The sequence below is a fragment of the Monopterus albus genome, unplaced genomic scaffold, assembly GCF_001952655.1.
Source record: "Monopterus albus unplaced genomic scaffold, M_albus_1.0 scaffold19.1, whole genome shotgun sequence".
NCBI lineage: Eukaryota > Metazoa > Chordata > Actinopteri > Synbranchiformes > Synbranchidae > Monopterus > Monopterus albus.
In genome coordinates this window covers 549,358-564,113 of record NW_018127899.1, presented here as the reverse complement: position 1 = coordinate 564,113, position 14,756 = coordinate 549,358, and the positions used below count along the sequence as shown (strand labels likewise).

The 14,756-nt window shown below is 40.8% G+C and overlaps 2 protein-coding genes across 5 annotated transcripts in view; one reads left to right on the top strand and one right to left on the bottom strand.

Annotated features, from left to right (window-relative positions):
• LOC109956368 (transcription factor SOX-6-like) overlaps nt 1-11,650 on the bottom strand; it is a 104,031-nt gene extending 92,381 nt beyond the window's left edge. For 2 of the 3 annotated variants that reach the window (XM_020593397.1, XM_020593389.1), the window contains exon 1: nt 11,325-11,650. The gene's annotated coding sequence lies outside the window, so the exon portion shown is untranslated. Of the gene's footprint in view, nt 1-10,097; nt 10,312-11,324 lie in introns of those variants that run through there. The other variant, XM_020593391.1, reaches the window with a different exon arrangement.
• A 2,007-nt stretch (nt 11,651-13,657) lies between these two features.
• The window catches only part of cunh11orf58 (chromosome unknown C11orf58 homolog), a 10,990-nt gene continuing 9,891 nt past the window's right edge, over nt 13,658-14,756 (top strand). Inside the window, exon 1 of one of the 2 annotated variants that reach the window (XM_020593470.1) lies at nt 13,658-13,867. Coding sequence is in view for 1 of the 2 variants with exons in the window: in XM_020593469.1 (XP_020449125.1) it covers nt 13,814-13,867 (54 nt within the window). In the remaining variant the exon portion in view is untranslated. The remainder of the gene's footprint in view (nt 13,868-14,756) is intronic. The other variant, XM_020593469.1, reaches the window with a different exon arrangement.

Here is a 14,756-nt window from a genome sequence, read left to right as displayed (position 1 = left end):
GTGGTTGAGTTTAGACTGCTTAAACACTTAAGGTGATGTGGGGATGATAATATTTCAATATAAATGTTTTTTGTGGCTATGTTAAAAAAAAAGACTTGTGAATATGCATGTGGGTGGGCAAATTGCTTCTCAGAGCACCTTTAATATGTGGAGCAAGAAGATATTTGCATGCCTGAAAAGTCTTTGTGTTTCTTTCACAAACGTCCTAGGTGAACATAACAGAGGCTTAAGTGACAACATGCATTCTCTCCCAAGTTGCTGTTAACATGAAATATTGTTAAAGTAAAGGGCGGGAGGGAGAGGGTTGGTAAAGGCAAGTGCCAGCACATACATCTAAACCTCACCCCTCTGCTCACTACCCTGAGGAGATTACATTATGGCACTTGCAATTGTCCTGCTTCTTCAAGACAAAGCCTGTTCCAGTGTGCAAACAGCACGCTTTGGAAAGACTGTAAAAACAAGAGGTGAATGTCAAAGCCAGAAGTGAATAGGATCTCTCCATTCTTTTGTCAAGGTGGTGAGGTATGCACAAACACATCACTGTATGACAGAGAAGAAAGAAAGGCCTTGTGAGGGAAGGAGCTGGAAAAAGTTGGAGGCTCTTTGCATGAAAAAGACCAATATCGTGAGAAGTCGCCTGCCTGACTCCTAGGTCTATAGAAAACAAGCTCCGCAATTATTTGGATAAAACATCCCAAAACACAGAGAAAGCATTTACACTACAGACTAAACACAAGGCCTGAATTGATGACCTATAGGATATAGAATATAAAGGTTGAAAAACGTCTTTGTATCCAGCAAAGGAAAAAAAACACACACACAACAAAGGTACAAAATAACATTCATGAATTAGAAAATTCTTCTCATTTGCTGCAAAGTGATATCAAACATATGACGGCCAGCCAACCACAGCTAAGCTTCCACTGTCCCAGCCTAAAGTCAGCCTTGTCACAACCCAAACAAGGCTTTAACTGTCAGGGGCAATTAATGAGGGCGACCTCGTCTCTCTCTCTAATTTACAAGGCCAGCGCCAGCCTGTAATTAATTGCTGTGTGCATAAACGTAAATGAACCCACTGGGGAAGCAGCCGGAGGAAAAAAAAAAAAAAGACTATCAAGCCAATATTCCAGCAGGGAGCAATCTGTGAGAGAGGGAAATGATTTAGAGGACAGCACACAAATCTGCTGTTCTGTAAAACACAGAGAAGCTAAATGTGAGGGGAGGCCTGTTGAGCTGGAGGAGGTGGTCGTCAGGAATGAATAGAAAAAAACTGCAGTGGCAATAAATATCACCTGTTTCATTTCAGTCTTCTCCACCCCTGCATGTCTAAAATTTGTATCATAAGAGAAATTAAACATACTGTTCATTTCAGACTCCCGCACCTCACACTGGTCTTGTTGCAAACACTGCAGTGATGTTTTTCTGCATAATTAATTTATGTTTTTCGTTATACAGAAACTGTTACGGTGAATTTTTACTTTGCTTAATTTGTTTCTACTTTTTTTTGTACATGCTTTGTTTGTTTGTTTTTTTGCTCTGCCTGAAACTGAAAGATTCAATCTGAGAGTGAGTACATATCCACTAAGCTGGACCTTTCAGGCAAATAATAGTGCTACTCATATTTTGTGTCACAAGTTAATTTGGAGTTGTTTATCATGATAAGTCATAATTTATCATCTTAAACAATCCAGGGAATGTTGCTGGATTAGCACGTTTTCACACATTCCAGCTGGAAATGTCCCAGCACAACTTCAGAAAAAGCTCTACAGGTGGAACTGGGTATTTTGGTAGATGTTTATTAGATAAGTCAAGTTCTAACTCAATATTCTATTCTATTCTATTCTACATGTCAAAACAGTCTTTTAAGGCATCAGTGTTTGGGTTATGTCAGACTGGTATCAAGCTGAAAGCCACCATGACCCTCTCCATCATCGCCATTACTATTTTATAACTTGTCTTCAACCAGCAAACATCAGGAGCTGCACAGTTACAAAGAACACATCAAGTAAAAGAGAGGCAGACAGAAGAACTCACTCAGGGCAGCTACAATAGCAGCTCTTATTCAGAACTCTCCTGCACAACAGATTGCTGCTTCACTTCTTCCACCTTTGAAACCCGCACATGTGTGAGGAAAATTTATGTGATGTATAGCTCAAAGTAATGACACTCAAAGACACACAGATATACACGTACACACACAGAAGGTCTTGTAGCAGCCACTATAGCGTCTTTATGACATAAGCTCCTTCCCCCTGCAGTGCTTTACAAAGGCAAATCAGATTTTTCCTTTAGCAGGCCTCCAGCAATAACACTTGACATCACAGGCCAGCCTACGTATGTTTCCCATATTAAACAGGGAGACACAGAGTAAGCGCCTTGAATGAGACTACATACTGTAGCTTGCTGAGGCAGCGATTTCCCCCCCAACAATAGCAGGCCCTCTAGCAGGGAGCCATCAACTTGAGGGACTGTAGCACAGAGCTGATTTATTTGGTTATACTACCTCTAATACTACAGTAGAACAATCGACCTGATTGTTTCCATTGTAGTCTCGTCTCACTCTGAACAGTAAAACAGTTTGCTCCCAAAAAATGTGGTTAACATTAGAGAAAACTCCAACAGGTGGGTGCCATGAAGTGAATGTAAGAACACACACATGCACACAGTGCTGCTGCTGTCATTAAGTGTATCTTGTGTATCTGGCACAAATGTAAGCAGGCCACGATGCAGCCGTCCATCCTACCATCTAAAGTGTGTTGGATAACATGGTGGAAACCTGAGGTCTGAGCCCAGTCAGCTCAACACCCACACCAGCCCCACTCCTTCACACACTCTGTCACCAGTGAACAGTGCACTCCACACTTGTGTTAGTGCAACAGTGTCTACAGAACATATGCAAATGAGCCAGGAGCATATCATTTATAAATACAATATGTTCCCAGGTGCTGCATAACTATGGAAACTTAATGAAGCAAGGAATGAACATCATGCAAGTATCTCAAGACAGGCTACTGTCAGAGCTGTCTGTCAAGTGGTACATTTCTATTCTGAGCCACACAGTTGATACTGAACCTCCCTCATTCTCTCACTTTCTCTTTTTTCACTGCTGCCTCTATCTCTCCACTGCCAGCCCAAATGCTCACCACCATCTCATGATGACAACAACTCGATTAAAGGCTTCTTTACGGCCTGGAAACCATGGAAAAGCCCCGCGTAGACAAACTGGCTGGGAACCAATTGGATTTGGGCTTTGGCTTAGTGGGTGGGACCATGTTATCCTGGTCCTCGCTACCTCACCACCCATTTCAGAGGCCTTATACCCCAAACCCTGCTGCCATGCCCCATCACTTTAAACCACTACGAGTGTTAAAGTGAGGGTTAGCCTGCTTTAAGAGGAGGCTGATACTTCTATAGATGGGAGGAGCAGGAAAGAATCAAACTATAAAACCAATGTAAACATGAGCTGGCAGTACCATCATATGCAGCTTGTTTGCAGACTTTTTTTTTTCCCAAATGCTTTGTACATGTCACTAAATTCTATTAATGTTCATAGCCTATGAACAGTGGAGAAGTTAAACTATGAATAGAGTACAAAAGAATCAAACATGCTTGGTGATAAGTCACTGAATATTATTTTCAAATGTAATAAAAAAAATGGCACCTAGCAAGAATATATCATAAGTAAATTATAAATTACTTGAACAAAGGAAGAGTATTCTTCAAGAGGGCGTATATTGTATATATTATAACTCTAAAAATCTGAGTTACAAACTGGATGTGTGAAGACCGAAAAATCTGAGCATTTACCAGAGCCTAATAAAGAAACACTGTCAAGTTGCATTCTGGGAAATGTAGGTTCCAGCAATTTTGGAGCTCCACCCAAACTAAGAACTCAAAGTGCACTGATGGTGCACCAGTATCAGGTTGCGTATGATTAAACAATATAAAACAAAGTGAGTCACAATATTGTATGAAAAAATAACAATGTAAATTCTCTTACTGTGCTTTGGACCAGAAAGAGCAGGTGTGACTTTACTCTCAGCTTTGTTTTTGTTGCGTGCCTTTGAGTGTGTGTTTGTGTGTTTAGTAAGCATATGTTTGTGCATCGCTCAAGCCAAAGTATGAACCCACAGTGGCGTGTGGTTCTGATTTGTCAGCCTGAGAGCATTTGCCACTTTCAGCGGCTCTCTCAAAAGGTCTCAGAGAGGCTCATGGTCACAGCACAGGAGGCCTTTTCCCCACCACAAACATTTTAGCACATTTTCTTTTTTTCTCCATCCCCGGACACAGACTTACAAAGTAAGGTTGAAAAAATATGTAGTGTTGTACTACAGTGGATCTGTACTAAGAATCTTCATCAGCAGCACATGGGTCAAATGCATAGGCAAAGTGCCTGAGAATGGCTCGTGCAAGTTATATCAAAAGGGAGTGCAAATAAATTCTTTTGTTCGCTTTAACCTTCCTGGGAGTGCCAGAGGGGTGGGGTGTATGCGTCATGACAATTTTAAAAAAGTCATCTTGGCTGTCAGTCACACTCCAGATAAGCAAATGCACCTTAATTCGATTGTCAAAACTTTCTGACACTTGTATTGTCTTCTGTACCAAACCCCACCCATCTGGTTGTCAAGCAGGATACAACAATTCAAAAGATGTTTGCTAATGACACCTACTTTCCTATATTGACTTTCTGTATTATATTAGGTACACAGCAGGTTGTTTTTTAAGTTAGGAGTCATCCTAGGGCACTTTTAAAATACTCATATGCTGAGAACAGAATCACTTAATGTCTCTAATGAACTTCAGGCAGCAAAACCTTTCTGAAGAGTTAGGAACACAATCCTCCAATACATCACCAGTTGGTGGCTTGGATGATCCATAGGCATCTCCTTATCCCAACCCAAAAAATAAACAGAAGCTAATCACAGAAACCCATCGTGGCAGCACATCCTCGTTGGATACATTGAACAGAATACTTTGAATGCTTAACAAAATCAGTGTTCTGGGAAAACAAAACATGTTTTCAAATCAAGGCTGTTGAACCATAGAGATAATGAATGGCACGCATCCTTCATAGACATTTCCTAAACCATACAACTTCCCAGACAAGCACCACGTTGCACAACTCTGAAACGGCAACACAGAAACCTGGAGCCTGGCAGAGACAGTGGCTGACAGACAGGCCGAAAACAATGTCATCTTGCCTTTGTTTTGCATGTCAGAATAAAGCCAGCAGTGCCCCTGGCAGAAGAAAAAATGTGGTGTTATTTAATATGACAGTGACTTTTTGGTTTACTGGAAGAAAGAGGGTTGTTTTATAGTAGGGTCTATTGGAAATGTTTAGGATTTCAGTCGTAGGTGTGAATCCTCAATCTATTGTTCTCAGACAAGATCATTTGTCATGTCAAACAACATTTGACTTTGTAGCACTTACTGTTAAATGTGTTAAATGTAGCCCAGAAGGAAAGGAGGGAGGGAAGGAGGCAGAAGGAAAGAGAAAGTGAAGGGAAAAGTGAGGAGAAAGGATCATAACTCCAAAAGCTCCTGGACATGCAGATGCACTTGCATGTGATGTCTGTTTTCGGTGAACTCATCAGTGTAATTACCAAAGCATCTGCCTCTGCTGCTGCTGCAGTCCAAGGCCACAGCTACTGACTGACAGATAAAGAGCCACCGGAGCCCCAGTGTCAGTCACCTTCCTGCCCAGTCTTGTTAAAAAAGAAATCTGCTATCTGATTGGCTGAACCAAAGAGACCAACCCCAGCTTTTATTCCTGTAATTTATACCCATGAATTAGTGGAGAATCAACTGTGGTGGACATTTTTCCAGGAGTCCTTTTTTAACATTTACTTTTGGCAGCGGTGTGTGGCAAAGATTAGACAACAGAGAAAAAACTGTCTGAATTATGATTCAACCTCCTTAAAGAGAAACAATAAAACTCCAGTGATGAGATTTCCATTACCAAACAGAAATGAATAAAACTTAAAAAGCTCATCTATTTCACATGCAACATCAGAGGGTCTAACAAGGATTTTTCTTTTTGCAAATGGGGGAAATATTAACACAAAGGTTAAACATTAGATCAAGAGAATCTTGATTTTTGTTGTGTGCTTTTAACAAACCCTGACGAAGGCTTCATGCTGAAACATGTTGGTCTTTTTATTAAAGTTGCTCAAAACACTACAAGTGTTGCAGGACTTTTTGCTTTCCAGTTAGTTTTCCCTTGTCTGTGCACCTTGACATGGGGCGAAGTTGTGCCAGAACTTTCTGCTCTTAACTTTAGAAAAGACAATAACTTTGATCTTTGCACTTACTGATCTCTATTGTAACTGGCTTCAGTTTCACACAGCATCTGCACTTGTCATTCCACTATTAGCCAATAGAGCGAAGAAGATTTATACCATAAAGAAAACTGCACTGGGACAGATCGGTGTAGTTGACTCAGTGTAGAAAAATGAAGAATAAATGGTTTTGTTGCTGATCATTTAGTTTTTCTTCTGACTCACATGGGCTGTTTCCTCTCATATCTGTGAATGAACCCTGACCTGGACTCCCAAAAGCACTTCACCATTAAAACAGGATTCCAACCTGCAGTACCATGTATGTGCATATAACACGAGCTATTTAACACATTTCTGGAATTATTTTATTAATTAGAGTTCCTAAATTTCCCACAGCGACTCTGAACAACCCCAGTGAAACAGCAGCTCTCCGCTGTGGAGGGTGTGTTGGAGAGTTTTTCCGCTTGAAAAGAGGAGAGAGAACAATATCACGAGTTGTTCACAAATCACAAAACTAACAAGAAAACAAGGAAAGAAGCAACATTATGGATTACATTTATCCAAGATATTCTATAGAATGAGAAAAAAAAACAAGTGGTCTAAGTTTGATATGGATTCAAGGCGGGTCACCAGGTTAATGACTATTAATCCTACAGGAGTCATTTGTGTAAACTATGCATGGGTAAAGCTTACTCAATCCTTTGCACATACATAACAGCCATTGTTAATGTTGCAGTCATTAGAAGAAGATGAGACACACCCTGATGCATAAAGAAAGAAAAGTCTGAGAAAGAAATGAGCTGAGAATGAACTTGAGCTGAACATGATGAAGACACACAGGATCAAACACTGCCTTGATACTGTATGTAAAGATGTGAAATGAGGAGGAGAGAGTGTGTGTTTATTTGGAAGGAGATGCTGATGCCATCAGGAGCTGGTGTGTCAGGTGAGCTGTCTTTCTGAGCTTTGTAATTGGATGGTGGGGAGCAGGTGGTGGAGAATCAGCAGCAGAAAGGAAAGTTTACCCAGACCATTCAAAGAGAGTGAAGAGGAGAATGAACACAGCGCCTCATTATTCTCCACTCTGGAGAAAAATGAAGAAGCTGTTTCCAAGGTTATGTGGTGGTGGAGAACAGAGGAAGGCTGCACAGAGCAGCGCGCCCACCCAGCGGGGTGCACGCACTCACATATACACTTAGAGTCAAGAACACATGCAGGCTCAGAGGGTGCCCAGGATAAATGCACGAGTCAAGAACACACAACAAAATACAGAAAAACATGCTTTTATATTATACACACCTAGCTGTGCACAAGGACAAGCATGTGTACATGCAAACAGATAGGCTCATGCACACACACACACACCTACTGTGCACTTAGACATGCAAAGGCACACCGGATAAAATATCAACATGCACATTAATTCATTTAGTCACACACAGAGGAACTTTGCTTTTGTTAACAATCACAAAAACATCAGCGATAAAAAGTCTCTAAACACATACTGTGAACACAAGCACTCACAAATAATGTATATACACACACCTAAGCTTGCATTGTGGTTGAGAAACTTATGGGCATCTGCCAGTGAGATTCAAGTGCTCATTCTCTGGGGGCTCAACCTTTCTTTTTCAGTAGCAACACTGCAATTTGGGTGTGCCGTTGGGCCAGAGATAAGTATAGGCTGACTAACATGCACTTAGGACCCAGGGAGAAATACTAAATGTTTAATTTGTGTTTGTACAACACATGTCCAATTTGGGGGCTGGTGCCTTTTTCAAAGAGACTGACAACAAATAATTAGGACTCTCCAGATCGGCCACAGGCTTAAAATGGTAGTGTGATGGTTTTCTGTTAACGGTGAATGACATCTTCACAAAAAAACAACATGCGGAGCCACTTAAGTCTACAGCACCGTGGTCAGATGCAATACAGGTATCAGTAGACAGACTAAATAAATTAAACACTAGGATGTGTTTTTAAACTGAAATTAAATTGTTTCTTTTGCATATCAGGCTGTTGTGGAAGTCTGATAAATAAGAACTCAGTCTCAAAATTAAGATCATCTCCTCCTCTAATCAGTCTCTCGCTGTCATTGTCACCTGTCACATCTTTCATCTTCCCAACTGCCTCTTTCTGCCACTAAACAGTCCCTCTGCACCACACCAGAGTAAAAGGCCTCTCAGACTATAAGAAATATATGTGGCATGTTAGAATAATAAGTGAGCAATGGCTCAGTTTCTAAGTATGAGAAATAGATCCCGAGGTTGGCATTGTGTTACATTAACACCAGAAGGCACATTTTCACTGTGTACTGTTGAAGGCAAAGAAAAAGAAGTGGAAATTTTCTCAGTTTAATTTAATTTAAATGTTTTTAGTGATTTGACTAACAGCTAAATGTGTGTTGACACTGAAATGAACAAGCACATTGTGTATGTGTGAGAGATGTAATCAGAAAATATAATTGCCTATATCAAATTAAAAAAATCTTATAATTGAATAAAACTATTAGGCTGCAACCATGGAATGAAAGTACATTATATTTTTAGCTGAGGAGATTAAGCTGTTGAATTTAAATATACATAATTCAGTCTAAGCTGTTTACACGGATAAAACAAATTGAACTTGTATTTTAATTTATATTGTATCACAAGTAGCGTTAAATTCGATTTCGCTTCGCATGTGCAGGGCATTTTACGCACGGTTCCTAACAGTGATTTCATGCTGCTGACAGAGTCCTGATGGACCACACAGTGACCGGCCGCCTCATTCAGGCTGCTCCGTCTGTTGTCAGCGCTGATCCCCACAGAAGAAAGAAAAAAGAAAAAGGCTGCAGGTCTCCCTCAGATAGCGGAGAGAGCGCAGCCATGCAGTCCAGGACAATGTGCTGATTTGGCAGCCTATATATAAGTCTGCCAATAGGACACTCTAATGCCACTTTACCTTATGAGGGAACCTCAACCCTCAGCACCTGCTCAAAACAAAATGCCATAGGAGATCAACTTCAGCGGCCCCCTGCTCGGATTGTTTTTCAGACAGACACTCTCACGTACAAGAGCGGGGGCTGGCGCTCTATAAATTGTTCTGCCAGAGTCCAGACAATTAAACAACTTGTTGGAAATAGTGATTTACTGCGCAGGCCGGTGTGGACAGGTCCAAACAGGCAAGTGGGGGATCTGTCAAGCCTGGCAATTATAAGTCTAATAGAGGAGTGATTAGATGTGCAAATAAAAATGTGGATGCGTAAAACGGTTAAAAGTTGATGCTGAAACGCCAAAAAAGACCAATGGGTAAGATGTCTTTGTGTTTCCACTTTAGCGGGTTTCATATTCATTTTGTCCTGCGTGTGTGATCTCTCTCTGTCGCACTGTTTCTCTGAGAGCTCCTTATCTGCAGAGGAGCAGCGCCTTATCTTGGATGTGGAGTGTAGCTCTAAATATGGGGAACACCCTGAAGTGACTCTATCAGTCTTTTCCAGGCCGTTGTCGTGCGCCTTGTCCTCCTGTACCCCTGTCACATCATCACCGTGAACTCAAGACAAACTTTCGCACAGGATACCGACCCCGCTGATTGTCCGAGGTGCACGCTCCTCACTAGGGATAGCAAACTGTCCCTGCATGCATGAGTCAAGTTCACACACCCGTAATTAACCTCATCCATAATAAGTTCTGTTAATCTCCTAGGATGCACAACTGACAAGTGAAACTGACACCTTTTATCTCCCCCGACAAAGTTGAGACGCACGGACCACAGATAAATTAACACAAATTCAGATACGGTCGCACTGAAAATCATGTACGAGAGCAAATAGAAACTTACAGACTAATTTCTCAGCTCTCCCGCCGTGCTAAGACACATCCATGTGTCCCTCGGTATTGTCTCCCAGTGGATCCGTGTTAGGGCTCCGAGTCTATTTTAATTTGTGAATCATGCATTCTTCTAGGGTCAGTCGCCGTGAGCTCGGGGGCGAAAGTTAACTTGGGCTCTACAGACGCCACTCTTCCCCCTGCTTTCCTCCCCTCTGCAGTTAATTTCTCTCTATTGTATCCCAGTGCATGTCCGCGAAACGCTGGGCACCGCTGATTCGCTGCGGGCTGAAATGTGCGTCTCTGGAGGTGCAGTGGAGCCGGGGACGCGCACGTGGACCACAGAGGTCTGAGGATATGGACAGAAGGATACCGCTGTGTGGCCGAAAAGGAAACTACTGAGAATCTCTCTACGCAGTTAGTGATCCGGTGTTTCTGAATGGGACGATCTCTTGAAAATAAATTCCTCAAACGTGCTACTATCGATTTTATGCAAAGCTCTTTTGGGCTGGGGGTGCTACAGAGACTGATTCATAGCCTGTTAATGGGTCCTGAGCATAGTGCTACAGGACTGAACTATTTCTGTTAATAGTGCATGACAGGGATGTAGCGGAGGATGAGCCCAGTTATACTCACGTTTGGTCTCTGCTGCAGCATATACTTTAATTTTTGGTGTCTTAAAAACTTTGATCTGGAGTAGGTAACCTACGAACCTAAACTGGGGAAATGACATTGTAATACGGAACCTTATTCACATTTTTCTGATTCGTATCATCACAGATCTAATGTTGGAACTTTGTTTTTTAGCACCCAGCTCTAAGGTGAGTTTATCTGGGTGAAAGTGGTGCACAATCACAACTTTTTCCAAAGCTTTTATAACTATACCATCCAGTTTGAAGTAAAACCCTCTGTCTTTTTGTATGTACACGAATAACAACGATAATATTTACTAATAAAGTAATGTAAGCTGGTGGTTATTTTATATTTACTTTAATTAGTTTTTGTGAGTTGGTCTCTTTCTAAGTCAGTTAAAACGTCAGTAAATCAGAGAATATTTCCTTGAAGTTTTTGTTGTTTGTTTGTGTAACACTTGTGTACATAACTTTCCTATAAAATCGATTCCACGCTTGCAAGCGGAGATGACCGGACTGCGCACCTACTTTCAAAACAACTATCCCAGAGGACGCGGACTGTGAGGGTCCCAGTGCTGTCCTCACTGGTGCAACAGGGGTTCTCTTACCTGGATCCACGTATTCGGCACCTCGCCGTGTGTTTCTTGCAAACTTGCAACCTGTTCGATGTGATGATAGCAGAGTTTCAGCTCTGAGACCAGTCAAGAGAAGTCAGTTCAAAACGCCTTCAAATCCCGTGCGTAAAGTCACCATCGCTGGAGCGTGTCTGGGACTTTGGTAACTCCTCTGTTTGCGCTCCGCCGACGATCAGAAAGTAAAAAAACACTTCGCCGTCGTTGTCAGAAGTGACACCGAGTCCAGTGAGCTGTAGTTCGGGGGATTTTAAAAAAGTATTTTAAGTTATTTCCTTTCCGGCACTATGCGGAGGTTAAGTGAGAGTGCGGGGCAGTGTCGGGTAAAGAGGCAGGGTAAGCCCTCCTCTCCCTCTCCCTCTCTCTGCCTCTCTCTCTCTCTCTCTCCCTCCCTTAGTATTTATCTGTCACCGTCTGTCTGTGTCACTTTCTTTGTGAGAATTATTTATTCAAGTCGGTTAAAGAGGCGGGGTAAGCCCTCCTCTCCCTCTCCCTCTCTCTGCCTCTCTCTCTCTCTCTCCCTCCCTTAGTATTTATCTGTCACCGTCTGTCTGTGTCACTTTCTTTGTGAGAATTATTTATTCAACTATAAGATGTATTTAGTTTTTCCTCCCTTCTTCACAGTTTTTAGCTTTTCTTCTCATGTAGTCGATGCGTGCGCGTGCGTGCATGTATGCGCGTGTTGGTCACCTCCTCTTTGCGACCAGTTTGCGAGTTGAAAAGATAAAATCATTTCTTTTTGATTTAATTGTGGCGACAGTTTTCTTACAGACATTTCTGTAAGAAATCGCCCAAACTCGATAAACACACAAACAGCAGGAAGATTCTTGTTTCAGTCTGATTTGTGTTTGTGGACATTTTAACAAATACATGCAAAACAAAAGCTTTCTCCGTGCTAACATTTTGCATATGTAATTAGTTAATTTATCACCAGTGATCATTAAAACGATGTCTTAAAGTAAGTGGTGTCGGAGTTCAATTCTGTGATTTAAAATAAATCCACTTCTGTCGAAATGTCCTTTCCCTTCTCCTCCAAAGCCCATGAGAAGTTTTGAAAGTGTGATTATTTTTCAGTTTGCTCAGACCTTTGCCAGAAATCATTTTGTTGAAATGACCTGTGACTGGGATCCGCCCGGTTGATTACACAAAGCTTGAGCTAATTAAAAGCGACAACAAGGTCAGATGGAAACGTTCTTTATTGAGAGATGATTGTTTGTTGCAGGCAATAAGTTATAATGTCTCGTCAGAGGTTTGAGCGACTCTGTGCGTCCTCATTTCACCTACTCTTACGCCACCTTTTGGAGGTTACAGTGCAGATCAGCCAACAAAAGGTTCGCCTCCTTTGTAAATGCGTATGACTCCACGGTGTGGAGACAGATGCCCAAAGAACTAAATGTGACTTTATGAGAAAATATATTATCTAAATTCACAATCAGACTTAAGCACAATATCTAAGTTATTCTGCCAGGGCACTGAATCATTCTCCACTGAAACCTTAGAAATTCCACAATAAGAATGTTATTGATTATTATCAATTAACCTGTACGGTATAGGATATTCTTTTTTATTTCCTGATTTTCAATTATTTTGCGGGAATATTGCATTATTTTAAGACCAGATGAATCTAGTAATAAAAGAAAATAAAATTGCTTCAGGGATGGTCATTGTGTTTGAAATCACAGATGATTAAATTTCCTTACCTACCCCCCTTTCCTCCTAATAGCTCTCGACGTTGTCAAGGACAGTCAACATTAGCAAAATTAAGCATTTTATTAGAGTTATTAGCTACTTCCATTCACACATTTACGAAAAAAAAACGTACTGCTTGGAACAATGATTTGTGTTTGTAATCGTTTTCTACAAAAAACATTCAATGTCCTATAATTCTTAAGAATCCTAAAGGGAGGGCAGATGTGCCTTCTGCACATACATTATTCTGTACAGTGAAAGTTAAACATAGGTTAAGTAGTACGCAATTTCTTGAAAATTTTTTTTTTGTAATTTTGCATGTTAATTGCCTAAAAATATACACTAGATTGTGGATTGCTGGAGTTAGGCTACATGTTGTTTCCTCTCCATGCTTCTCGAAAAGTATGAAGACTTCTGGACGTTGTCCGCTGTTGTTGCACAAAATAGGTTACTCAAATTTTGCCCGGGATATTTGGGATCTTGATGAAAATGTAGATTTCATCTTCAATAATAGATCCATGGCCATCACTTAAAATTTTGTTGGTGGCAACGTTCCTAAGTGATTTTCAAATTAGTTTCTCTCGGGTTTGATTTAAGGGGGCTTTAACGCAATTAACCAATGAGCGGCAGCAGAGGGTTAATGTAAGCTACTGCAATACAAGTGAAGAAGAAGACGGAACTGGAAGTGACGTAACGAGGGATTGTTGACAACAGAGGGTAGCATGTGCTAGTTAGCATGATAATTTATTGACTTTATACTAAAGCGTTCGTTAGTGATGAGTTCTCCAGAGGACAGACACGGGATAAAACGACCCGCATCTCCAGATCAAGTGAGTAAAACTGAACGTAATTCACAGAAGAAAGCTATTAATTACTTATGTAAGGTTACGTCGCGTTAACTTGTTTGCTAACGTATCGTGAAATCTGAATATGTTTACAGTCCGGATAAAGTTGACAAGCATTTTTTTTTGCTTGCACTTAACATTTACTGCACAAGACGTGTAATACATTTTAATATCGACTAAAAAACGGTTTAAGATAAACAGGTTCAGTTGTAACTATTAAACATTAAGACAATGTAGCCATCAATGTTAAGACTGAATGAAACGTTTCAGATTTATTTTTGCCCATTTCTAAAAACAAACAAACTTTTTTGTTATATTTTATCTATATTATTCATTTGCGTTTAGCGACCACTGTGAGCTTTCAGCAGAACTTAGTCTTTGTTTTGAAAGAGTCCACCTCCTTCTACCTGTTGATTTACGAAGGTGTTTTGTGTTTGGTTAGTGCTGTGGTTCCAGTACATTTTCCTTATGCGGTATTTGAAGCTTTGTGCAGTTTTTCTTTTAACAAAATCTGCTTACTTTTTCTTTCCAGAACACAGCAGACATGACCCCAATGACTCGCTTAATGTTATCCTAAGTAGTCATTTAATCCCGCATATCCTGACATACAGTGGGTACGGAAAGTATTCAGACTCCCTTAAATTTTTCACTCTTTGTTATATTGCAGCCATATGCTAAAATCATTTAAGTTCATTTTTTCCTCATTAATGTACACACAGCACCCCATATTGACAGAAAAACACCGAATGTTTGACATTTTTGCAGATTTATTAAAAAAGAAAAACTGAAATATCACAGGGTCATAAGTATTCAGACCCTTTGCTCAATATTTAGTAGAAGCACCCTTTTGAGCTAATACAGCCATGAGTCTTTT